Here is a 26,295-nt window from a genome sequence, read left to right on the forward strand (position 1 = left end):
TGTGAAGCTGGCCATGACTGACACAGTGCCTGACACATGGTGAGTGCTTGATAAATGTTAATTATTAATCACCCCTAGCCACTCCTCTCAGAGTTCAAGCTCTGTTGGTGAGAAAAGACAACCCCAAAATAACTGCATAAGAAAGAGTATGACAGACACTGAATACATAGTCGGAGAGTTAGGTGACATTCCAGGATCCACATTTTTAAAAAAGAACACTGAAAATCTAGAGTATGTGAGCCCCTTGAGCTGTGAAAACACAGGTGGAATTTGGATGGAAACTCTCAGTTATGTATTGGTTACCTTTTAGCTTTTGGTGGCTGTAATTACCATGTAAAAGTAGTTTCTTCCTCAGTGGAAAGAACACAGGCTTGTGAGTCAGACATTTCCTATATAGCTAATAATGAGCCACTTTTTTTATGATTTTTTTTTTTTATATAGATGGGGTCTTGCTATTTGCTTAGGCTGGAGTGCAGTGGTGATTCACAGGCATGATCATAGTGCACTAGTCTCAAACTCCTGGGCTCAAGTGGTCCTCCTGCCTCAGCCTCTTGAGTAGCTGGGATTATAGGCGAGTACCACCATGCCTGGCTAGTGAAAGCCACTATTGACTGAGCATTTCCTATTTCTCAGACATTATGCAAGATGCCTACTATGTATTATCTTATTAAATCTTCCCAACAATCTTGGGAGAAAAGTAACAATTGTTAGCCCCATTTCACAGATAAGGAAAACAAGAATCACAGTGGTCAAGTGACTTTCCCAAGATCACCCAGCTGGTCATCAGAGGCAGGGCTCAAACCTAGCCCTATCTGGATCTGGGCTTATAACCTCTAAGTCCTATGCTGTGCCACTAATCAGTGGGTGATTACTGGTCAGGTTATTTTTCCTGCTGTGGTCTCCAGCTACCTCAGAGGGTGATAAAATTTGAGTGAGGCTAAAGTCTGTAAAACCTTAGGTGGGTTAAAATATGTAAACCCTATAGCAAAGTGGCCATGGTTATATTCTGGGATTTTCCTTCTTTCCTCTTGAGCTAAGCACTGGCTCTTAAGAGTTAAGTGGTTTTATCTTTATTGGAAGGAAATGTGTTAAATACAGACCCATAAAGTACCTACAGTGTTGAGACAGTAGTGAGTAGCACAGTAAGGAGACTGCCCAGGACTTGAGGTCCTTGGTCCCTCTATGAAAGTATCAAGTGTGTGTAAAAGGTTTAGCACCGAGGTGAGAGAAAGAAGCCATCATCCTCTTATTTTCTCTTGCTTTTACTTAATATATAGAAGGGCAGACTAGTGGGCCTCTGAGTGCAAGATGAGGACTTCATTAGAATAACGACATATTGCCTCCTGGATTTCTAACCCATAGCTCCAAGAACCTCAGTGTCATAGAACATAGGTAAGGGACTTGATTTACTGAAAGACCCTACCCTACAACATCCTGTGGACATTAGAACTCTGTGCTCCTGTCACTGAGTATCACTGTGAGCTTAAAATATGTCAGCTGCTCCATTTCTCTTTCCTTTTGTGTATTCAGAGCTCTGATTTTAAAACACTCAAATCTGGAAGATTCCAGTAGCTGCACTCTGTCTAAAGCAAATGAGGAATGACTGTAGAATTTGCATGTCCTCTACAGCTTTTGTTCACATGTATGCAGGCAGGGATAATGTTATTGATTGTTCAACCTGTTTGCCTTGCCCAGTGGTTGTCAGTAGTGCCCAATATGAATCAAGTTGGAACAAGTGTGATCAGATGATCAGGTCTTGTCTCTTTACACTGCACCACCAGTGCTTCAGCACTGCCTCCCTTTGCCTTAAGGACTGGGAGTGCGATGCTGTGAATGGGATGGAAGGGGTTATTCACATGTGCTTTCATTTCTTCTTCAGAAGGGAAGGCAAAGACATCTATAAAACCTTTACAGCTGTGCAGACTTCTGTATCCCTCCATCCTCATTTCCACCCTTTGTAAAGTCATAAGGATGCTCTCCATTTCCCTCTTCCCTTCTACTTCTTCCCTCCCCATATCCCCTAAAATCATGCAGACAATAAAGGCTGGTCTTTAGGGTGTCCTGGAGAATGAGGGCTACTTCCTAGTCTTCTCTTGGTGTCTCCTTGTGAAAAAAAGCATTTCTTCCTCAGGTGGACAAGCTGATATTTCCTTTGGAATGAAATCCTCATTCTCTTTCTAGGTCTTCTTCATTTCCCATTCCTGAAGTACAGAAAGACAAGACAAATCAATTTGTTGAATGGTCTAGTGTGACATGGATAAAAACATTTCATGGCACCTAGTTAGATGATCTCCACTGGCCAGGTTGCATTGGGTTCTAACCCCCTCTTGTTCTTGACACTTGTTCTTGACTCTTTCTGTGGCCCTGAGTAAGTCACTTCTCCATGCTGGTCTCTCTTGTCCCTTCATCCATTCTCAACATAGTTGTCTGAATGGTCTTTAAAAAATGCAATTTATATCCAAAACTCTTTGCTCAAAACCTTCCATCATGTCACAGCAAGATCCATTATGTTACAACAAGATCCATGGTTCCTCAGTGGCCTGAAAGGCTTTAGATAAAAGGCTGGTAAATGATAGTCTGTGGGCCAAGTCGGGCCTATTGCCCATTCTCATATAATGCATCAGCTAGGAATGATTTTCTTATTTCTAAATGTTTGAAAAAAAAAATCAAAAGAAGACGACTATCTCATGACACATGAAAATGATATGAAATTCAAATTTCAGTGCCTGTAAATAAGTTTTATTGGGCTAGGCGCAGTGGCTCATGCCTGTAATCCCAGCACTTTGGGAGGCTGAGGTGGGCAGATCACAAGGTCAGGAGTTCAAGACCAACCTGACCAACATGGTGAAACCCCGTCTCTACTAAAAATACAAAAAAATTATCCAAGCATGGTGGTGTGCACCTGTAATCCCAGCTACACAGGAGGCTGAGGCAGGAGAATTGCTTGAACCCAGGAGGCAGAGGTTGCAGTGAGCTGAGATCGTGCCACTGCACTCCAGCCTGGGCGACAGAGCGAGACTCCATCTCAAAAAAAAAAAATTAAAAAAAAAAAAGTTTTACTGGGACACAGTCGTTTTCATCATCATTTACATATTGTCCATGGCTATTTTCATGTGACAATGGCAGAGCTGAGAGGTTGTGGAACAGATCATATGGTTCAGAAAGCCTAAACTATTTACTCTCTGGCCCTTTACAGAAAATGTTTACTGACTGCTGGTCTAGATGATCTGGCCCCTCACTGGTTACTTCTCTGATCTCATCTCCTAATGCTCACCCTTTGTTCCCTTCACTGGAACCACCTGGATCTTCTTGATGTTCCTCAAACATTCCAAGCTTTTTCCCACTTCAGGGACTTGACACTTGTTCTTCTCTCTGCCTGGATCGTCCTTCCCTCAGCCCCCTGCATGGGTCTCTCCCTCACACTCCATTCAGGTCTCTGCTTATGTGTCACTTTCCTGAAAGGGTCTTTGCTGTCACTGTGTTAAGCTCCTTTGGGAGGTTCATCTTCTCTGGCATCACATTATTTATGTGTGGTATTTAAAGTCTTGTCTTCCCAACTCTATGAGACCAGGGACTTTTTTGGGTTCCCTGTTATATAACCAGAAATTATAACAAGACTTACATATGGTAGGTCTTCAACAAGTATTTGTTTAATGACTAACTGTAGGAAAGAATAAAGACTCTTCCCTCTCAGGCTCTGAAAACCAATTCCAACCTGAGGGACGTACAGCCGTGCTTTTTTGTTTTTGAGACAGGGTGTCACTTAGTGTCATCTAGAAATCCAGAAAGCTGTGAAACCGAAATATTTCTCCACTGTTTTGGTATAGACTCATTTGGTGGCAAAACTTGACCTGACCTGATATGAGGCTATTTACAATCTTTATTCACTCCATGTGCTATAAATATTCCTGTGTCTTGCTGTAGAATTATTAACATGTTTGCTTATATGGTACCACCTGAGGACTTATTGGGGTTTTCATCATATATTAGTGTAGGTACCATATGACCTTTATAAAATCCAAAAAGTTCTGAAACATAGCTGACCCCCAAGAGTCACACAGAAGGGACTGTGGACCAGCATCCTGGAGGGAGCCATGGACTTAGAATTGGAAGATGTGGGTTTGCTTACTTGCTTTTGCAGTGATATCTTGCATAGCCCTGGGCAAGTCCCATAGTCCTTGATTTTCAGTTACCTCATCAATGAAATGGGACCTCTCCTGTCTCAAAACACATTGTAGGCTCAGAAACCAGATGATTAAGCTTGTTAGAAATATGTGTTAACAAAGAGTGAATAAGTTCTGAATAATATCTGAGGATTACTGCTTCTGAGGAAAGTTCATGAGTTTCATTGCATAAATGCATTGGCAGTTCTCTACTTTCTCACTAGTTGATTTTTTGGTTTTGGGTGAACTTCCATAAAAAGGGGGTTACCAGGTCTGTGATTTGATAAGCTGAACTATGGCTCTACCTTGGCTTTCTGTAGCACCCTTCCTTGGTTGGAGGCTATGATGGATGGGCTCCTCTTCCTCAACTCAGAAACACAGTTGACAGGGAGAGATTGCTCTGGAACGCTGTTCTGGGGTTTATTTGCAGTTTCCTGTTGATGGCAATAAATAATTACATAGGTGAGATCTGGTGATGGCTACCAACACCCAGCCTGACCTCAAAAGCATGAGGACACTTTATTATTTTTATTTTTGAGACAGAGTCTCTCTTTGTCACCCAGGCTGGAGCACAGTGGTGCGAGCTTGGCTCACTGCAACCTCTGCCTCCCGGGTTCAAGCGATTCTCATACCTCAGCCTCCCAAGTAGCTGGGATTACAGGTGTGCACCACCGGGCCTGGCTAATGTTTGTATTTTCAGTAGAGATGGGATTTCGCCAAATTGCCCGGGCTGGTCTCAAACTCCTGGGCTCAAGCAGTTCACCCACCTTGGCCTCCCAAAGTCCTGGCATTACAGGTGTAAGCTACTGTGCCCAGCAGCATGGGAACTTTAAAATAAAAGGCACTGGCCGGGCGCGGTGGCTCACGCCTGTAATCCCAGCACTTTCGGAGGCCAAGACAGGCGGATCATGAGGTCAGGAGATCGAGACCATCCTGGCTAACACAATGAAACCCAGTCTCTACTAAAAATACAAAAAATTAGCGGGGCGTGGTGGTGGGCGCCTGTAGTCCCAGCTACATGGGAGGCTGAGGCCGAAGAATGGCGTGAACCCGGGAGGCGGAGCTTGCAGTGAGCCGAGATTGCGCCACTGTACTCCAGCCTGGGTGACACAGCGAGAATCGGTCTCAAAAAAAAAAAAAAAAAAGGCACTGAACAAGGTGACAGGAGAAGATACTTGAGGACCTTCAGATAACGATAATGACAACTAAAATTACTGAACCTCACTACAAAGCATTGTGTGAATTAGCTCCTTTAGCTTCTCAACAAACCTATGAAGTAGGTACTATTATTAGCCATTCCATTTTATAGGTGAGGAAATGGGGAAGGTCAAATTGCTGTGCAAGGTCATGTGGCTGGTGAGTGGGAGAACCAGGATTCCAATCCCATAGCCCGCTCTTTCTTTCTTTCCCTCCCTCCCTCCCTCCCTCCCTCCCTCCCTCCCTCTCTCTCTCTCTTTCTCTTTCTCTTTCTCTCTCTCCCTTCCTCCCTCCCTTCCTTCCTTCCTTCTTTCTCTCTCTCTCTCTCTTTCTTTCTTTCTCTCTTTATTTTTCCTCTCTCCCTCCCTCCCTTCCTTTTTTTTTTTTTTTTTTTTTTGTGAGACAGAGTCTTGCTCTCTTTCCAAGGCTGGAGGTCCACCTCCCAGGTTCAAGTGATTCTCTTACCTCAGCCTCCTGAGTAGCTGGGACAGGCATGTGCCACCACGCCCAGTTAATTTTTGTATTTTTAGTAGAGATGGGGTTTCACCATGTTGGCCAGGATGGTTTCAAACTCCTGGCCTCAAGTGATCCGCCCATCTCAGCCTCCCAAAGTGCTGGGATTATAGGCATGAGTTACTCTGCCTGGCCCCACAGTCTGACTCTTAACCTCTCTCCTGTATTCCTTCTCATTTTTGAAATTACCTTTACCCCTTACATTTTCCAGATAATTGCTTAGTATAATACCTTACTAGATGTAGTTCCTTAAGGGTGACATCGTAACAGCTAAACCTGCAAGGAATTTAGAGAAAGCTTCTCTTTATCTCCAAAGAATGTCAGAAGGATCCAAAACTGAGGGAAAAGTTCTCTGGAATGGGAATATCAGGTCATGCTGGTGGGAGGAAGCAGCTGGGATGAATGAACCAATGCTAGCTCCTCCACCAGCCCTCTGTGACTCTGGGAAGTTTTGTCCTTGGCTGACATGTTTTTCATCTATATAATGAGGTTGGAAACACCCCATGGAAAGGAAGTGTAGGGGTGTAAGACACAGCACTGGCTCAATCAGGTGTGATGTGACCAGGAAATGTGACCTGGGACAACAATAATAATGACACATTGCCTCCCGATAAGTCATACTTATCAGACAAGTTATTTCGTCTCTTTAAGTCTCAATTTCCTCACCCGAAAGCAGGCAAAACATTTATTCATTTGACAGATATTTCTTGCACTCCCACTATTTTTCTGTAAAGGGTCAGGAATTTAATGATAAATGGATGTAGTCCAATTCTTAACAAAAATAGAATCTAGTGGAGAAGACAGACATTGGACAAGCAAGGACACACATATATATATACACACACATACACACAAATTGTGGTTAAGTGCTATGAGGAAGAATAATAGAGGGAGCTGTTGGTAATTTAGAAACCAACTAGGGTCAGTTTTGCTCTCCCAGGGAACATCTGACAATTTCTGGAGATATTTTGGTTGTCACTGGTCGGGGGGTGCTACTGGCAACCAGTGAGTAGAAGGTAGAGATGCTGCTTAACATTCTACTTGATATCCTTAGGTAGGACCTTAACATCCCTAACATCCTGCTGATGCACAGAATAGTCCCTTATAAGAAGGAGTTACTGGGCCAAAATGTCAGTAGTGCTGAGGTTGAGAAACCCCGGTGTAGATGAGGTCAGGGAAGTCCTCTCTGAGAGAGCCCCATTGGAGGTGGGTGAATCTTCCTCGCAGAGTTACTGGAAGCATTAGAGATAATGGATACAGAGCACTGAGGACAGGGCCTGGTACCCTGGAGATCCCAGAAGAGGGTATGTGAGACCGTTGTAATTTTTTGTAGAGACAGGGTTTCGCCATGTTGCACTGGAGGGCTCTGGAGCAGGGTTCTGGAGTTAAGACTTCCTGGGTTTGGAATCCTGTCTCCCACTTCACTGAGTGACCTTGAGCAAGTCATTCGACATCTCTGAACCTTAGTTTTCTTGTCTGTCAACCCCTAAACTACCTCATAGGACTGCCATGAAGATTGTGTAAGATAATACAGGTTAAGATGCCTGTAGTAATGGATCACACATGCTTGTTATTCAACATATGGTAGCTACTATTTATCATCAATAACCCCAAGGCCATTTCTAAGATCACCTTTAGGGTAAAAAGTCAAATGGTGATGCTGCTGTGGAGACAAGAACAGGCCAGAAAATCAAGATAAATTGCTCCAAGAGTCCTCTTCCTAGCTGTGCCATCCATGGCATGCCCTTCACCTCTTTGGACTTCAGTTTTCTTGTCTGCAAATGGGCATAACCCCTACCTCCAAAGAGTGATCATGAAGGAGAGATCTGCAGTGTGTGGAGGGATACAGGAGTAGCTGCCCCTGGCATGGAAGGCCCTGGACTCACCCCACTCTTGGGCTTGTTGCTGATGGAGAGCCCCAGGGCCGGCCCTCCCGCCAGGGACTGCTGCAAGCGCTCCTTCACAGCCACCAGCTTCAGTTCCAGGTCAATCCGGCGCTCCTCCTTTGCCCGACACTGAGCTTCCAGGGTGGCCACAGCTTCTTCCAGAGCCTTTAATTTTGCTCCTGAATCAAGATACATTGATAAGAAACAGCTGAACCTGACCTGAAGTGTCGGGGAATCTGGCAGGGCCTCATGCCTTTGTCTGCCCCTCCTGGTGGGCCTTTCCAGTCCCCAGTCTTGGTTAAGAGATGGACTCTGGGCTTGGGGTTCCAGTTCCATCCTGGGGTTCCAGCTTCATAATGAGATGAGGTCTCATTATGGTCTTTATATGTCTGGTACCCATTTCACCATCTCCTGGAAATAGCACTCTTGAGTTTTCATTGGGAAACTACCTTCCCCCTCTCATTCTGTCTCTCTCCTCTCTTTTTCTTTTTCTTTCTTTCTTTTTTTTTTTTTTTTTTGAGATGGAGTCTCACTCTGTCGCCCAGGCTGGAGTGCAGTGGGTGATCTCGGCTCACTGCAACCTCTGCCTCTTGGGGTCAAGCGATCCTCCTGCCTCAGCCTCCCGAATAGCTGGGACTACAGGCACACACCAGCACGCCCAGCTAATTTTTGTATTTTTAGTAGAGATGGGGTTTTGCCATATTGGCCAGGCTAGTCTCAAATTGCTGACCTCAAGAAATTCACCAGCCTTGGCCTCCCAAATTGCTGGGATTACAGGCATGAGCCACTGCACCTGCTCCCCTACCCCCATTCTCTCAAGTTTGAGTGGGGCTGACTCTGCTTCTAGTTCAAGGGTTTGGCACATAACTTAGGTCTGCCCCATAATCACAACTCATCTTCTGGTGACAGTGATTGGATTAAGGATGAAAGTGGGACCAGTCAGAGTGAATCCAGAGGGTTTTGTGGTGGTTGTTGGGAGGAGAAGCTCTCTTTGCTTGGGTTGGCTGGGAGGGCTGGGTGAGGGCTGGCACTGTGCAGCCATTGTGGCATCACAAGGGGAGAATGAAACCAAAGGAGAGAAAGGTAGAAGCATGAGTATGAGAAATAAGCTTCCTGGTGACACCATTTAAGTCCCTGGACCCCACTACACCAGATCACTCAATTTTCCAATTACATCTTCTTTTCATTTCTCTGCCAGTTTAGCTTTGGTTTCTGTTACTTATAAACAACTGTCATAGCAGGGCTTTACAGACACCAGAGTTTTCAGTAGGATTTTGCTGCTTATTCAAATTTTTTTTTTTTCCTTGAGACAGAGTCTCACTCTGTCACCCAGGCTGGAGTGCAGTGGCTGATCTCAGCTCACTGCAAGCTCCACCTCCTGGGTTCACACCATTCTCCTGCCTCAGCCTCCCGAGTAGCTGGGACTACAGGCATCTGCCACCGCACCCGGCTAATTTTTTGTATTTTTAGTAGAGACGGGGTTTCACCGCATTAGCCAGGATGGTCTCAATCTCCTGACCTCGTGATCCACCTGCCTCAGCCTCCCAAAGTGCTGGGATTACAGGCATGAGCCACCGCACCTGGCCCCAATTTATTTTTATTTTTAAAATTTCTTAAATAAATTTTAAAAATTTTCTTTCTTTAAGAAAAATAGAGATGAGGTCTCATTATGTTGCTTAGGCTGGTGTCGAACTCCTGCACTCAAATGGTCCTCCTGCCTCAGTCTCCCAAAGTGCTAGGATTACAGGCGTGAACCATGGCACCCAGCTCACTTTTTCAATTTAATCTAACAAACCTTTATTAGTACCTTTCTCATTCCAAGTGCTGTGTTGGGTCTTACCAGGTTTAAAAATCAGTTCCATTCTTTGCTCTGAGGGAGGCTGTGCTGGAGGATTTTCCAGTAATGTTGAATTCTTTATATTCATCATTCACCATGTATTTAATGCATGCTTACCATGTATCAGGCATTGTCTCAGCCCTAGATATATCAGTGAACAAAGCAGGCAAAGATCCTTGCCCTTATGGTGCTTATATTTGTGTGTCTGTGGCAAACAATAAATAATAAATATAATAAACAATCTAATATGTTACCAAGTGATAGTGCCATAGCGGAAAAAATTGAGCAGGACAAGGATAGTCAACTTGCTCCAAATCCTGGTTCTGACTCAGAAAATTCTTTATATGGAAACCAAACTGCCTTCCTGTGCCTTCCTCCTGTTGATTCTCGTTCTTGGCCACACAGAACAAGTCTTCTCCTTTAAACCAGAAGTTCTTAATCTGAGGCTCATGGAGTCTTAGGCAATCTATGGATAGGCTCCACAGGGAGCCACATGAGCTCCTGAACTTTTTTTTTGCAGCATTGTGAACTGTGGTGTTTCTTCTTAGAAAAGGGTCCATAGGTCAGCAGATTCTCATAGGGCTACATGTTTGTGGACATGATCTATAGCAACAGGACTTCTGCTCCCTCCGGCACGTGGAGAAACCTTAGGCTTAAAGTGTGTTGAACTGCAGTTAGAGTGCAAAGGAAACACAGTAGAAAATAGGGTGTGGAGAAGCCCAGAGCAGGCAGGGCCTGCTGAGGTCCCTGGTTTCAGAAGAGGATCCTGGGAAGGTGTCATGTCCATTATTCCCTGCACTAGGACCAATGTCTCACATGTATCTGTGAATGAATAAAGGTGGGGTTCAAAATGACGTCTCTTACTTCTTTGATTCTAAGGCACACTTCTATGCTTCACATTTCTAAAATCAGATTGCTTCTTACTACTTTAAGTGTATACATTATTGTGATGCTTTTTCATCCCTCCAAAACAAGTTATTAAATTGATGGCACTTTCTTTAATTGGGAAGAATGATGATGATAATGATGAAGAGGAGAAGAGGAAGAGGAGAAGGCGAAGGGGAGGAGAAGCCCACTGCTCTTGGGTAGGAAACGAGGTGACCTGTGCAAGAGACCTCCCTTTACTGTGCCTAAGGATGAGCTGGCCACCCATAAGTGCTCAGGACCACAATCACATAGGTACCTGGGCTGCTCCGAATGGCTTCCTTCAGTTCCCTCTTCTCCTGTCTCAGTGTTGTCAGCTCTGTCCGAATCGTCTCTTTCTCTTTCTCCAGCTTCTCTTTTTCTACCAAGTACCTCCGGGCATCCTCCTCGGCTCGGTTCTTGCCATACTTGTATTGATTGGCACCTGTAGAGATGTGGGGAAGGGAAAGGCCCTCAGTTCTGGCCTCTGGCAAAGGTACTTGGGTGCTGTCAGCTTCTCTCTCAGCCCCAACTTCTCCATCTATAAAATGGAAATATTTAGACTAAGTCCCTTAGATATATTTAGTGTGAATCCTCTAAGGAATGAAGAAGCAAAAGGAAGGCCATAGGGCACAGGGACTAGGAGCAAGGCCTTGGAACAGACAGCCTGAGATTTGGGCATTTTTGACCTTCCTGGTTGTGTGACATTAGGCAAAAGAGACTGGTAGTGTTTTACTGTGCCTTTTCCCCCTTGATCCTTATTTGTAAACAAGGATATGGATACAGTTTACCTCATAGAGTTGTGGTAAGGGTTGAATGAGATGATTAATGAAAAGCATTTAGTATAGTAGGCAAATAGTAAGGGTTAGGTAATGATAGTATTATTAAAAAACAATTTTGTGATGTAGCACATATTTTGGTTTTAAAAGAGCAGATTTTATAGTCAGTTTTCAGATATCTATAAGACAAGGAGACCGTTCCAAATAACTCAGATCTCCAGAGATTCTAGACTTTGAGCTACAGTCAGTTATCCATTTTATTACTGGGGAAGGGGTTGGGGGAGGGAGGGACCTGGTGGTCTACTATAGGTTCAACACTATGATGGACAATAAAAACAAATAATTATGGCAAAAATGTATTATTTACTATACACTAGGCACTATATGCTGAGCCATTTACTTGCATTCCCACTTACTCATCATGTAAGTTATTTTTTTAATTGATTTTTTTGAGACAGAGTCTCGCTCTGTCACCCAGGCTGGAGTGCAGTGGCGTGATCTCGGCTCACTGCAACCTCCACCTCTGGGGTTCAAGTGATTCTCCTGCCTCAACCTCCCAAGTAGAGTAGCTGGGACTACAGGTGCACGCCACCATGCCTGGCTAATTTTTGTATTTTTAGTAGAGATGGGGTTTTGCCATGTTGGTCAGGCTGTTCTTGAACTCCTGACCTCAAGTGATCAGCCTGCCTCAGCTTCCCAAAGTGCTGGGATTATAGGAGTGGGCCACTGCGCCCAGCCCACAAAACTTATACTATAATTAGTTTTCTTCTATTGTTGAGGAAACTGAGCTACACAGCGGTTAAGTCCCACTGCTAATGGTGGCAGAGCCAAGGTTAAACCCATGTCTCCATGTCTTTCTGACTCCAGGGTCCATGCTGTGCAATACTGTTCTAGCTGTTTCAAGGCCATAGTTCAACCTCTTGGGGAAAGTTTTACTTGTTTTTTTTTTTTTTTTTTTGGTGCGCTATGCAGAGCTGCACGCTGCTTTATATAAGTCAGTGCAGAATAATTCCTGCAGTTTATGGATAATTGGGGGTCTTGTCTAGCCAGCTGCTGCAGGGATTGCAGTGGTCACCCAGTGACCCATGCAAAAATCAGTTCCTGACACAACTACCCTGCAGTTCAAGCCTGATCATAATTACAGCATGGAGGGCCTTCTGGCTTTGTTACTGATGAGAAGTCAGCTGTTAATGTTACTGGGGTTCTCTTATACATGATGGCTTGATTTTCTCTTCTGCCTTCAAGATTTTTTCCTTGTCTTTGGTATAAGCATTTTTACCATGATGTGTCTTTTGTAGATCTCCTTGCCTTTATCTTACTTGGATTTCACTGAGCTTCGTGGATGTATAGATTAATGTTTTTCAATAAATTTGGCCATTATTTGAGTACTTTTAATACTCATCTGTCTCTTCTCCTTGTAGTACTCCCTGTACACACGTTTGTGCACTTAATGGTGTTCCACAATGCTCTGAGGCTCTGTCATTTTTCTTCATTCTTTTTTTCTCTCTGCTCTTTGGTTTGCATAATCTCTATTTTTCTATCATCAAGTTCACTGATTCTTCTACCAGGTCAAATTTACTGTTGTGCCCATTGAGTGAGTTTTTCATTTCAGTTATTGTACTTTTCAGCCTCATGATTTTTATTTGATTCTTCTTTTTATAATTTCTGTCTTTCTATTGGAGGCCTCTATCAATATATTATCAATAATAAATTCCATATGACTGTACTATATACTACAGTATAATATAGTATAGCATATAGCTATATTCCATATAACTGTAGTGTAGTTCCATGTACCTATACTGTAGTGTTCAGTATAGTGTAGTATAGTACTCAGCATAGTCTATTTCCTCCTGCAGTATGAAACCAATTTCTCCAGAACAATGAGAAATACATTTCTGTTGTTTTTAAGTTACCCAGCTTATGGAATTTTGTTATAGCAGGAGGAATAAGCTATTATCAATAATTTATTGATAGAGGCTATCAATAATATAGGCTATCCATAGTATAGACTATCTGCTAATACACTGTCATCTTCCATTCCTTTATTTCTTTAAGCATGGTTTCCTTAAGTTCTTTAAATATATTTATAATGGCTGCTTTGAAATCTTTGTTAAATTCTACATTTGGGCCCTCTCTCAGGCAGTTTCTGTGGCTTGATTTTTTTCCTTCTGTATGGGTCACATTTTCCTGCTTCTTCGTGTGTCTCATAATTTTTTGTTGAAAACTGGTCATTTTAGAGAATATATTGTAGTATCTTTTGATATGCATCCCCCCAACGGGGTTGTTGGGTTGTTATTTTCTTATTTGTTTAGTGACTTGTCTGAACTATTTTAGTGTAGTCTACTTCCTCTTGAAGTATGAAGCCACTGATGTTGCTCCTCAGAGGCCATACCCTTGGCATGTGTACAGTCACTCTGGTGTGACAGCGTATTAGCAGGGATTTCTGACTCTTTCCCTAATCTCCTGTTAAGCAGTCTGCCTCTGTTGCTATTACACCCAGCTGTTAGGCCCCTACTAATTGTCAGGTGTTTGCTCTATTGATTTTGACAATGCATAAATTACTCCACAGTCTGATCCAATTAAATTCAGCCCCTTTATAGGATAGTTTTGGAGGCTCATCTTTGAGATTTATTCTAACCCTAGGAGGGCTCTTTTTATTAAAAAAATTTTTTTTAATTTTTTTTTTTTTTTTTTTTTTTTTTTTGCGACAGGGTCTCACTCTGTCACCCAGGCTGGAGCGCAGTGGCAGGATCACGGCTCACTGCAACCTCTGCCTCTTGGGTTCAAGCGATTCTTGTGCCTCAGCCTCCCGCGTAGCTGGGATTACAGGTGCCCACCACCATGACTGGCTAATTTTTGTATTTTTAGTAGAGACAGGGTTTTGCCATGTTGGCTACGCTGGTCTTGAACTCCTCAAGTAATCCACCTGCCTCAGCCTCCCAAAGTGTTAGGATGACAGGGGTGAGCCATCACACCCAGCTGTGGGCATTTTTAGCTGTCTCTTTCTGTGGTTCTCTCTGATAAACTAGCCTGTGGTTTAGTTTATTGTTCTCATAACCACCAAATCTCCATTGTTTTTGAGAGCATCCTTTGGTTTACACTTTCCCACACTCTGTTCCAACTAAAGTCAGTTCTTTTGAGGAAGAGCTTTGGAGTTCTCTGTTCTTATGGCCTGCCTTTCCCCGCTGGGCAAAATCTCTGAGTCACTGCTCTGGATCCAGGGGTGGGAACAATGACCTGTGCTGTGGTTTGACTGTTCATCCCCTCCAAAACTCATGTTGAAATTTAATTGCAATTGTTAACAGTATGAAAAGATGGGACTTTGAGAGGTGATTTAGGCCATGAGGACTTTGCCTTCATGGGTGGGATTAATGCCGTTAAAAGAGGGCAAATTCAACCCCCTTTTGCCTCTTTGCCCTTCCATTTTCTTCTATGTGATGATGCAGCAAGAAGGCCCTTGCTAGAGGTCAACAGCTTGATCTTGGATTTTTCCAGCCTCTAGACTAGGAGCTAATAATTTCTGTTCATTATAAATTACCCAGTCTCTGGTATTCTGTTATAGCAGCACAAAACAAATTAAGAGCCTGTTTCTCTTGGAGTGACATTCCTGTTATGAGCAGGGTGCTGGGTGGGGGCAGTAACCTCTGGTCTACTCTGCTTGCCTCTCCCAGCATGGAACCTCTGCCCTACAAGTGAGCTAGGATGAGGGCAATCAGGGCCCCAGTATTCTTGGCTTACCCTACCTGGGGCAAAGCCTTTGCTCTATCATCTGGGTAGAGGAAGGGCGCTTCCTACCTCTTGGCTGCAATCACCTGGAATTTAGCCTCTGCAGCATGGAGCTGGGTATGACAAAAAATACTGGCAGCCTGCCTTTCCCGGGGAGACACTGTAGCCCTTGACTAGCAGCTGGGGAAAGAAGGAGCCCTGTTTTCTTGTCCAGATGTGCCTGGAGTGAAGATTCTTTCAAACTGAGTTGGGGAATAAAGGGGTAGGTTGTGGCTCAAATGCCACAAACTCTCACTGTTCTTACTAAGATTTAGCAAATTTTCTAGAATAAATGTTTCTTCATTTGCCCTGAGGAAAATTTCCAGACTTTAAATAATTGTTTTAATAAATTTCACCAGCTACAGTTGTTTTGCTAGGGAGTGGGTCCATGCAGCTTCTCACACCACCATTTTTCTTAGCAATCTACTTGGCCTCCATGATTCTTGCCTCCTAATATTCATGCCCTTTTATAGTCCCACACTAAACTTTTATTAGTCCCACACTAAACAGTGCTGACCTGTGTAACCATTAGGATATTGCAGAATGACAGAGTATAACTTCTAACCATAGGTCCTAAAAGACCTTGCAGTATCAGCCTTGCTGTTCCTTCTTGGGTGGCTTGCTCTGGGGGAAGCCAGCTGTCGCATCACAAGGACAAGCAACTCTATGAAGAGATCCCCATGGCGAAGAACTGAGGCCTCCTTCCAACAACCAGCACAAACTTGCCAGGTATGCAGTGAGTCATCTTAGAAGTGGATCCTTCAGCCTGTCAAGACTTTGGATGACTTCAGATGACCGGCCAACATCTTGAGATCTCATGAGAGACCCCAAGCCAGAACTACCTATCCAAGCCATTTAGAATTCCTGATCCACAGAAACCATGTGACATAACACATGTTCCTGCTTATTGTTTAGAGGAGCTAAATTTTGGGTAATTTCTTATGTAGCAAGAGGCAATTAATACATGATCGTGGGCAAAATCCTTTGGCTATAGACTAGATGTTTACATACCCCAAAATTCATATGTTGAAACCTAATCCCCTATGTGATGGCACTTGGAGGTGGGGCCTTTGGTAGGTGATTAGGTCACCAGGGTGGAGCCCTCATGGGTGTGATTAGTGCCCTTGGGAAAGAGACCCCAGGGAGCAAAAAGATGGTCAACACCAGGAAACAGGCCCTCACCAGACACCAAATCGGCTGCCACCTTGATCTCAGACTTCCCAGCCTCCAGAACAATGAGAAATAAATTTCTGTTATTTATAAGTTACCTAGCTTATGGGATTTTGTTATAGCAGGAGAAATGGATTAATATATCTTCTATTTTCTTCAGTTTCTTCATCTAAAAAACAACCTTGTTGGAATTCATTAGCAGTCTTCCACCGTGGTTTCCCACTGCCCTTCAAGGAAACTTATGACCCCACGGTGATGGCTAACAGGAAAAGTGGAGGCCAAGTGGGCCTCAACCAGAGTAGTTCCACTTTTATTTTCTTTTATAATCTTTGCTTTCATATAAGATTTGATCTGAAGAAAGGGTCTACTTTTTTGTGTGTGCTTGTTAGTTTTTTGTTGTTGTCATTAACATTCGGTGATTTCTTTAATCTTACATGCTTTTTTTCAGTTTAGATTTCCATTTTAAAATGGGCATTTCACAAGGCCCTGCATTTCCAGTATCTCTGAGAGTAGAGTGCAAAGTTAAACAACACCCTTCTGATTGTTCAGAGAGGAAACTCAGGCTCAGAGAGGGGAAAGGACTTTTCCCAGAGGTACACAGTAATTCAGTAGTCAAGGGAGGAATGAGGAATGGAATACAGATTTCCTGACCCTCGGAAGGGATGATCTATACAAATGAAATGGAGCCATAATATAGAAAAGTATTTTAAAAAATAGGTATTAAAATATAAAAGTAAGTTTACAAAAAGCGTAGAACAGAACTTGACTCTGTTGAGATGCAGGGGGAATAAATGTAAAGGAACAAAGAAAAAACTTTTGGAACATGCTGTCCCACAGGAAGCTGGCTTCTTCATAAAGATAAATCACACAGGAGCACAGATTACTGTTGGAAGTAAAACAGAATTTACAACAGAGTTGCCTGGCATACTTAGTCATTACTGTGCAGTGTGGCAATCAGGCAATTCACTGAGCTCCTGTGGGGTGCTAGGCAGAGCTAGGGCGGGACACCAAGGTGAGATGTGGCTTTCATGGCAGCTGGCTCCAGGGTATTCGGATGGGTTCAGTTCTCCACTTACTACCCCAGATCAGAAATCACAAATTGTTAGCCTCTGAAACAGATACAGCTTGTCAACAGTCTCTCTCTCTCTCTCTCTCTCTCTCTCTCTCTCTCTCTCTCTCTATTTGGCCTCATTCAGTGCTAAATTAAAAAAAAATAGTTGCTGATATTAAAAAATAAGTAGATTTCACCTAAAGTCTAGATTTCTGTCTCTTTTAAGTAATTGGCAAATCTGGTGTTAGGGGCCTGGTACTGCTTCATGGGGATCGTCTGTTGGAGCTGAGCAGCAGCCTCCCCTATATTTGGGACCTGAGGAAACTGGGTATCAGTTTCCTATAGTACCTCCCTACCCCCCAACTCCCTGTCATTTTTCCTCTGAGGCCTCATGCTAGCTGCCCTTTTTCATTGTGCTTGCTCTGTGATTTTTCTTAGGGTAGAGTATTTTCTTGCATCTCACTTTGCGCATTTATTTACCCACCAGAGGACCTGATTTTGAGATCCCTCCTATAGACTGCTTCCTTCCCTTCCTCCCTAGTCAGCAGGGGAGGCCCACACACAACTCACTGGAGGCATGGCGTTTGACTTTGACCTGCGGGTCCACGCGATGGGACTTCTCACTGCAGGAGGAAGCGTGACGCTTCACCTGGGCCCCTGTGGGGCGCTCGGGCTCCTCGTCCTGGTGGGAGATGGAGGAAGACAGTCAAGTTCAGGCAGGTGCAGACTCATCAATGCAGGCTGTACTACGGTCTTTGCTCAGTATGGGGTCTTCTTGCTCTGAGATTTTGGTTTTACATTTTTAGACTTGCATAGCACTCAAAAATTATAAAGCACTTTTGCTAGCAGTGTATCATTTGAACCTCATACTTTTCTGCTGGGGGCAGCAGAAGGCAACCCTAAACTGTAGTACCTGCTGAGACGAAAATTAGAAAATCTCAAAAGACTGTGGGTGGCTATATTTGATTTATCATAGATATTTTTGTCTTTAGAACATTTGGAAGTATCCTGATTTTCTGAATTGCCTCAAAAAGAAAAGAGTCTTCCCTCAAGAAGAAAAGTCCTGGATGAGATGAGCCAGTGATAGAAGTTACATAACTTAATAGATTAACTATACATTTGTGCATGAAGAATATTAAGAATACTAAAAATCCAGTGAAAGCTTAGGAAACCATGAGTTAAATATGATAATAATGTAATATAATAATGATGTTGTCAACAACAGTACTATTTACTCCTCTGTATAAGAACTTGCAATGTCTAGGCACTGTGCTAATTTCTTCTTTTGAGTGCAGTGGTGTGATCATGGCTCACTGCAGCCTCAACCTCTTGGACTCAAGCGATCCTCCCACCTGAGCCTCCCGAGTAGCTGGGACAACAGGTGCGCACCACCATGCCCGGCTAATTTTTGTAGAGACAGGGTTTTGCCATGTTGGCCAGGCTAGTCTCAAACTCCTGGGCTTAAGTGATCCACCACCTCAGCTTCCCTAAGTGCTAGGATTACAGGTATGAGCCACCACTGTGCCCAGCCTAAACATTTGTTTTTGTTTTTGTTTTTTTTTGAGACAGAGTCTCGCTCTGTTGCCCAGGCTGGAGTTCAGTGGCATGATCTTGGCTCACTGCAACCTCCACCTCCTGGGTTCAAGCGATCCTCCTGCCTCAGCGTCCCAAGTAGCTGGGACTACAGGCATGTGCCACTATGTCTGGCTAATTTTTATAGTTTTTAAGTAGAGATGAGGTTTTGCCATGTTGGTCAGGCTGGACTCGAGCTCCTGGCCTCAAGTGATTCACCCACCTCAGCCTCCTAAAGTACCAGGATTATAGGCATGAGCCATGGCACCCAGACCTTGCCTAAACTTTCTTACATAAAGTATTATTTAATTCTTGCAGCCATCCAAGAAGGTAGGTTTTATCATATCCTTTTGGAGTCAGGAAGCGAAGACCAACAGCCCTGAGTCTGACTCAAACTTCACATCCTTAAGTGCTAAGCTATCTGGCCACTAAACTCTGCAACTGAGAAAAACCTCAAGCTGCATCCACAGGTTTATCTGAGTCTGAAGAAAGATCATATGAACAGAAGGATGACTGGAGAAATTTCCAGAAAAGGGAGTCTTAGAGGTGAAAACTCAGTGTGTCATCCAGCACCATCCAAGGCAGAGGTCCTGTCTGCAGACACATCTGCAGACAAAGCTTAATTGCCTCTCACTCCTGCTAATGGTGAGGCCTGACCCACCCACCAGCGTCTGGTTGGAATGTGGCTCTCCTCTCGCTTTCTGAGGGCGGAGACAGCACAGGGCATGCTGCCAGGAGCATTCCAGGTCATGTGATGGCTACTCAGGCCTCACTGTAAATTAGTAAGTTGGTATCTCCCTGGCTTAGCAAGCAAAACATGGAGACTGGCCTGGGAGCTGAAGCTCCCAGATCACGAAGTCACTAGGTGAAGGCTTGCAGGTTGGCCCCAGAGTCAGCACCCGCCCCAGACACCACAGAATCAGGAGGATAAGTTCACAGAGCAGTAAACAGGAGGAGGGTCCCAGCATCTTGCTCAAACTGGAGACGATGCCTCACCTTTTGGTAGTGCTTGGCAGTCTACAGAGCCCTTTCTTCCTCCCAACCTGGGTCTCTTTCCACTGCACCACCCAGCCTCCTGTGCCGGGGATTCCTCATCCTGAGCCATGCTCTATGATAAGAAGGGGCTCCCCTTCTAGCTACTGCTGCTTAAATGAAAATGATCTCTCTGAGGCAGAAGGTAAAGGGAGCAGAAAGAGGGAGAGCTAATAAGTGGCCTTTGCCATGTTCCTGGGCAGCCCCAAGGGACTGTACCTGCATCTTTTCATAAGGAACATCATCATAGACTCGGGGCTCAGGCCACTGATTCTGGCAGGATCTTGCATATCTAGAAAATAAAAGGTATGATGACAATGACAATGACAATGATGCTTTGCAACTTATAGTGTTTTCCTGGCCACCACTCTCATTGATTCCGGCAGAAACTCTTAAGGCAGGTCAGATTAGTAAAGCAAGATGGCAGGAAGCATCGTGTCATGGGCTGTGTTAGGGTGTCACAGGCAGGACCAATGTGATTCTCATAACAACCTGCAAGGCAGGTAATTCATCACCACCATTCTATGAGTCAGAAAACAGAGATCTGAGATGGCAAGCAACCAGTGCAAGCTTCCACTGCTGGTGGTGACCGAGCTGGGACTCGAACCTGGCTCTTCTAGTACCCGAATGCCATATACTAGCCATGTGTCCATGCTCAAATGTGTGAAAGCTTAAAGTCCCATGGCATGAGGGCAGAACCCAGGCCACTACTCCAAGGCTTCTCCACTTTTGCTCCTTCCATCCACAGCTTGCCTCTGACCCTGGGCTACCTCCTTCAGCCAGCTCCCCACTCTTTGCTGTAAGAGGAAGACACCCATTCCAACTTCCCAAGGAAGCAGAGCTTTCCTTAGCTCCTCCCTTCCCTCCCAGTGCCCAGGGCTGTACTCAGCCTCTGAGAGGGATGGAGACAGGAAAGGTCCTGGGCAGGTGTGGCCGGTGCAGCTGACACTTACAGGAAGGAGTTGCGCCCAGCACTGACGATGCTAGTTAAGGTCTCCACATCCACGTAGTCATAGTGCAGTGCCTCTGGAGTGACTCTGGAGCCCATCTCCACCAGCAGCAGCCCGAGCCAGCGACCCATGTCCTCTGAACAGCTTGCCTGAAGGACATGAGGCAAAGGTAGAGTTCATTTTCCTACTGTCAGAGCTTCTGGAGACCTGTTGACTTCAGCCAAACCCAGAAATATTTGTAAGTACTGACTATGTACCCGATACTCAGGGGTCAAAGAGGAATAAGATTACAGCACACATCCAGAAATCCAAGAGGCTCCCTTCTTCCATCTATTCAGGTTTCCATTCAAATGTCACCTCCTCAGAGAGGCCCTCCCTGATGACCTCTCTAAGACAGAGGCCTCTCTACCCTCACTTTCCATTCTCAGAGCCTTCCTCAAACCATTAGGATATAAAACCAACATTTTGGTGTTCTCTGAATTTTTAAAAAATATTTATTTTTTATTAGAAGAGGTCATTTCTCATATAACTCAATCAAAATTTTTTCTTGTGTTATAATTGCCAAATAATTACAATACTGTGTATAGGAAAATCTCCAAGAAGTTGCCAGTCAACTAAACATGGACTTATGTTAATTCTCATTTGAAGAGCATCTTATAAAATTAAATTAGCACACAAATACTAAACTTGAATAAATAAAGCATTTTTTTTGCTCATGTATAAGAGAAATAAGGGACCTATCTCAAACTACCAAAAATAAAAGTGAGTTATAAAGAAGATATTTTTTGAAATTTAAGAACTGAGAGAGGCAGTGGGTCTTGGGCAGAAAACAAGACCAAGAGGTCAGGTTCTAGGACAAGACCAAGAGACCACTGGTGGACTCCTGGATAAAGCACATGGCTACCTTGGCCTCAGTTTCCTATCTGTAATGGGAGAAATTAGTTTTCTGTTTTCCTCGAGTGTTAACATTTTAAATTCTAAATTGCCAAAGGGTTGCCATGTGGAAGAGAGAGTCCACGTATTCTGCGTAACCTCAGAGAGGAGGCTGCTGCCTGTGAGTAAGAAGGACAGTGAATCGGTAAAATGAAATCATACTTCATTCACTCATTTGTTCAACAAATATTTCTAGAGCCCATAGTATTCTAGTGCGGGACATCCTGGTGAGTTCTGGAAAAACAAAAGTATGCAGAATAGGCCTAGTTATTGCCTTCCTGGAGCTCAAAGATTTCAACTCAGTATGGAGAAAATCTTTCTAAAATTTGAATTGCTCAATGGGAGGGGCAGTGGACCTTCTCCTCCACAGAGGAGGGTACTGGTGAAAGGTCTTAGAGGGGATTCCAGAATCTGAATGGGTTAGACTAGACTAGATGCCTTTCAGGCTTGGGATTTTAAGGTAAGGGAGAAAAAACAAACGTTGGTTCTGGTGCTGCCAGATTTAGTGAATAAAAATACAGAATGTTTTGTTTAATTTGAATGTCAGATGAACAATAATATTTTAGTATCGATAGAGCTCCAATCTTGCGTGGGACATACCTATATTTTTATGAAAACGTTTTGGGTAATGTTCGTGGCTTACCTGAAATTCAAATTAAGTGGGCGTCCTGTATGTTGTCTTATAATCCTACTTGGGTCACCTGACAGGAGCGGGGCTTGTTTTCCTTCCCCTTCAGTCCCCATGGTGTCAGCAGCAAGGGCTCCCCCAAACAAAAACACAACACTCAGGCCAGAGTCCCCAGACCAAGCACCACCCGCATCCCACCCTCTCCTCTCACCTCCAGGATGGCCACCTCCTGCCGGTTGCGCAGGATCCTGAAGGCAAACGGGTGTCGGGGCCCAAAGCCCGGGGCCACGTCACAGCCTTGCAGGATGATGGCGTTTACGTGGGTTCGCAGGTCCGTGTGGTCCTTGTGGAAATACAGAGTGTTGCACTTCAGGCGGCACCAGCGTTCCTTCCAGCCCTGGTTCACCAGCACGTTCAGGTAGCCTGGAGGAGACAGTGGTGTGAGGTTCCCACAGCCTGCCCCGGGACAGCATGGGGACGCAAGGCGGCTCCTTGCGTCTGCTGGAAAGAGACCTCAGGGTCCTGGTTACCTTTCTCTCCCCTGTGACCTCAGGGTGACCTTGGGCATGCTTTTCTCTGAGTTTATTTCTTACCTGTGAAACAAGGACTGATAATGGCATTCGTACATCTCTGCACAGCCTTTGGGCCACACCAAGCTTGATGAAAAGGGCAGGAACTACTGCGTACGATGTATAAAAAACACAACTCTTTTGCCTTTTCTCCCCAAATCAAAACTGTTACTGAAAGATGGAAAATAATGGATGATGCTGACACCCAGTGGCAGCGTGTGGGAACAAAAATGTCTCACCTACATAATCCTAAAATTGACCAAGGCACAGCTGCTATGTAGCTATGACCCACAGGTTTAGAATTCCCTCTTAATGTTTTAGATTTAAATTTGTTTATTTTTACCATAATGCACTCTGATTCACTGATTACAAAATATTTCTTTGTAACCATGTATTTATTTATGTATTTATTTTTTAAGACTGGGTCTCCCTCTGTCACCCAAGCTGGAGTACGGTGTCTCTATCACGGCTCACTGCAGCCTTGACCTCCCGGGCTCAAGTGATCCTCCCACCTCAGCCTCCCAAGTAGCTGGGATTACAGGCATACACCACCATGCTTGGCTAATTTTTGTATTTTTGGTATAGACAGGGTTTTACCATGTTACCCAGGCTGGACTCAAACTCCAGGGTTCAAGCGATCCTCCCTCCTCGGCCTCCCAAAGTGCTGGGATTACAGAGGTGAGCCACTGCGCCTGGTCTTGCCATGTACTTTTATAAATTTTTTTTCAGGGTTAGAATATTACTGCATATCCAAAATATATGATTTTTAAAAATTGGATTCCAGTACATGGAACACTACATTTACATGAGCAAAATAATGTTTTCCCCTTCAAATCACTTTTAATTCACATTGAATGCATTTATAATAAAAAGTACCTAAATATGTTTCTCCAATAAATTTCCCTATAATATGGGTTGTTACTTATACACCTGGCACGCTCTATGCTGGGCAATGAGATACCCCTGTCTTGTTATCGTGGGGGAAACTGAGAAACTGGGGCCCAGAGATGGGCAGTGATTTGGACTAAGGTCACAGGGGGCATGGAAATACAGTGGTCAGCTGGCTTTTCCTTTCGTTGAGTGTCAGGGCCTCTGGAAAGGGAAGTGATGGGAAAGCCTAGAGTGTAAATGGAGTGGGGCTTAGCCTCCCAGTAGGCTGAGGTTCCCTCCCCTGCCCTGGGGGTAAGGTGGATGAGGCATGAGGTCTCCTGGCCTCAGTCCCAGAAGCCCGCGCCCACAGGACCTGAACACCCTTCATCCCCGTGCCCTGGACCCACCACAGCAGGGAACCTCCTCCTCGGTGGAGGATGTCTGCAGGTCATCGGCCAGTGGCTTCTTCTTGGAAAAGCTGATGATACGGGTGATCTTGCGGCCCGCAGCCCTGCTCATTGAGCCCTTCAGTTCTGCCAGGCTGCTCTTCTTCCCTTTGCCTGTTGGGGAAATGGGTCAGGGGAGTGGAGGGAGCCCTGAGTCTCACCCATCCTTAGTCTTCCCTGTGGCCTTTTCAGCCTGTACACAGGATGGGCCTGCAGCTCCAGGGATGGCAGGCCAGGTCACCTTACCCGGGTCTCCAGAATGATCAGAACCTGCTCTGCCGCTGTGTGCCCATGGGCAAGGCCCTGCCCAGTTCCAGCATTCCCCAGCCTGAGCCCCCAGAGGCTCCTACCGTGATCACAGGTCTCCCGGCGGCCAAGGGTAGAACAGTTGTCGCCCATGCCAATGCTGTCAGAATCTGAGGTCTGCTTCTCTTGAGACAGCCTCTGAGGAGGGACACAGACAGTCCCCCATCAGAGGGCACATTCAGAGGTACCCGAATTTCCCTTTATTGGTTCGATCTCCCTCCAACTCCCCCAGCACATGATAATTAGTTAACAAATGTTTGTCAGCAATTATCCTGTGCCTGATACCATACCAGGTATTGGAAAGACAACCATGACTTAGATATGGTTATGTCTTTGGGCAATTCACAGTCCATTTGGGGAGGGAGGCAATTAATTATAACACTTTGAAATGAATGTCTTAGGAATTTGGACTGTATTTGGCAGGTGACAGGAAGCTGGGAAAGTATTTAAGTGGAACACTAATGTAATCCAAATTGGTTTAGGAAGTTACTTCCAGTGGCATTGTGGGGATAGAAAAGAGGGGACAAGACTGGAAGCAAAAGAGCCACTTAAGAGAGTGTCATCCTGGTCATGATGAGACTCAATAAGAGCATGAACCAAGATGACAGTGAGGATGGAGAAAAAGAGATGAGCTGGCAGACATTTTCAAAACAGTCATGGTGGGACCTGGTGACCAGCAGGAGTCCATTATGATCCTAACTCGGAGGAGAGGGTGGGAAGGGGACACACACCCACACACGCACACACAACATGTCAACAATTTCATTGCCAGCCCAAATTAGTTTTACTCATGACACCAACTCTAGACCATTCATCGATTCATTCATACAAGGTCCATTAAGTGTCTACTAGGTACCATGGGATGTAGAGTGGAAGTAATGATGACTCTCTTATCACTTATTAGCTATGGGAATGTGGGAAAGTGCTTCTGTCTCCCCAAGGCTGGGTTTTCTCACTTGAATTCCACCCACTTCAGAGGGCTGCTGTGAGGGAGCCAGCCCAAGTGAAGGCCCACGGACTGTATCATTTCTAACACCTGTGTGGTGTGCTGCCATCTTTCTTCAAGAAGCTAAACTGTGCCAGCCACACTTGGGCCAGGATTAAATGACATCCACCCACTTAAGAAGGTGGAATTACAGAGCTCTGAGGCCCCAAAGCCTTTCCTGCCAAGAGCCTCTCAAACCAGGCTCAGGGATGCTTCACCATAAACAATGGGGGATGGAGAGGACAGGCGATCATGTGCACCTCTCAATTTCCAAAGGGCTGGAAACATGACAGCTGTCAGAAAGGGGACAGGACTGTCAAGTATAAAGAATCACCTCTTCAAATGGTGAAACAGAAACTATGGCTCCATGTGTTCTGCAATGGTGTACAGATGGTAAATTTTTCATCAAGATAGAGCAAATACAAAGAGGTACCGTGAGCACTTTGGAATGAACTCGATGGTGACACTGCAATCACATGATTCTGTGGAGAACAGACCCACCAATATCACGTCCTCACCCTCACTCTCCACCCAAAATACCACCCCCAACATTCTAGTTACCCTCCCTGTGGACGCTCAGCCACAGGAAATCTCAACTCTACCAGCTTGCCTCTTCTTCCTCGCTACACATCCTTCAAACTGCACCACAGCATGCGCTGGCAAGTGTGTGCATACACACACTCACACACTGACACCGTCAACGCTGCTTTCCCCCCGGCCTCACGCATGGCAAAGGC

General features: G+C 44.7%; 1 protein-coding gene across 4 annotated transcripts in view; it reads right to left on the reverse strand.

The window, feature by feature from the left end:
* Positions 1-391: 391 nt before the first annotated feature.
* The window catches only part of AFAP1L1 (actin filament associated protein 1 like 1), a 68,564-nt gene continuing 42,660 nt past the window's right edge, over positions 392-26,295 (reverse strand). For all 4 annotated transcript variants that reach the window (XM_030927150.1, XM_030927151.1, XM_030927152.1 and 1 more), the window contains exons 10-19: positions 24,618-24,711; positions 24,229-24,381; positions 22,594-22,805; positions 20,825-20,970; positions 20,091-20,163; positions 17,838-17,949; positions 10,780-10,944; positions 7,760-7,938; positions 4,469-4,597; positions 392-2,201 (exon numbers count right to left, since the gene is read on the reverse strand). In XM_030927150.1, coding sequence (XP_030783010.1) covers positions 2,178-2,201; positions 4,469-4,597; positions 7,760-7,938; positions 10,780-10,944; positions 17,838-17,949; positions 20,091-20,163; positions 20,825-20,970; positions 22,594-22,805; positions 24,229-24,381; positions 24,618-24,711 — 1,287 coding nt within the window. In that variant the 3' untranslated portion in view covers positions 392-2,177. The remainder of the gene's footprint in view (positions 2,202-4,468; positions 4,598-7,759; positions 7,939-10,779; positions 10,945-17,837; positions 17,950-20,090; positions 20,164-20,824; positions 20,971-22,593; positions 22,806-24,228; positions 24,382-24,617; positions 24,712-26,295) is intronic.

Source organism: Rhinopithecus roxellana, chromosome 3 (assembly GCF_007565055.1).
Source record: "Rhinopithecus roxellana isolate Shanxi Qingling chromosome 3, ASM756505v1, whole genome shotgun sequence".
In the NCBI taxonomy this organism is placed as follows: Eukaryota; Metazoa; Chordata; class Mammalia; order Primates; family Cercopithecidae; genus Rhinopithecus; species Rhinopithecus roxellana.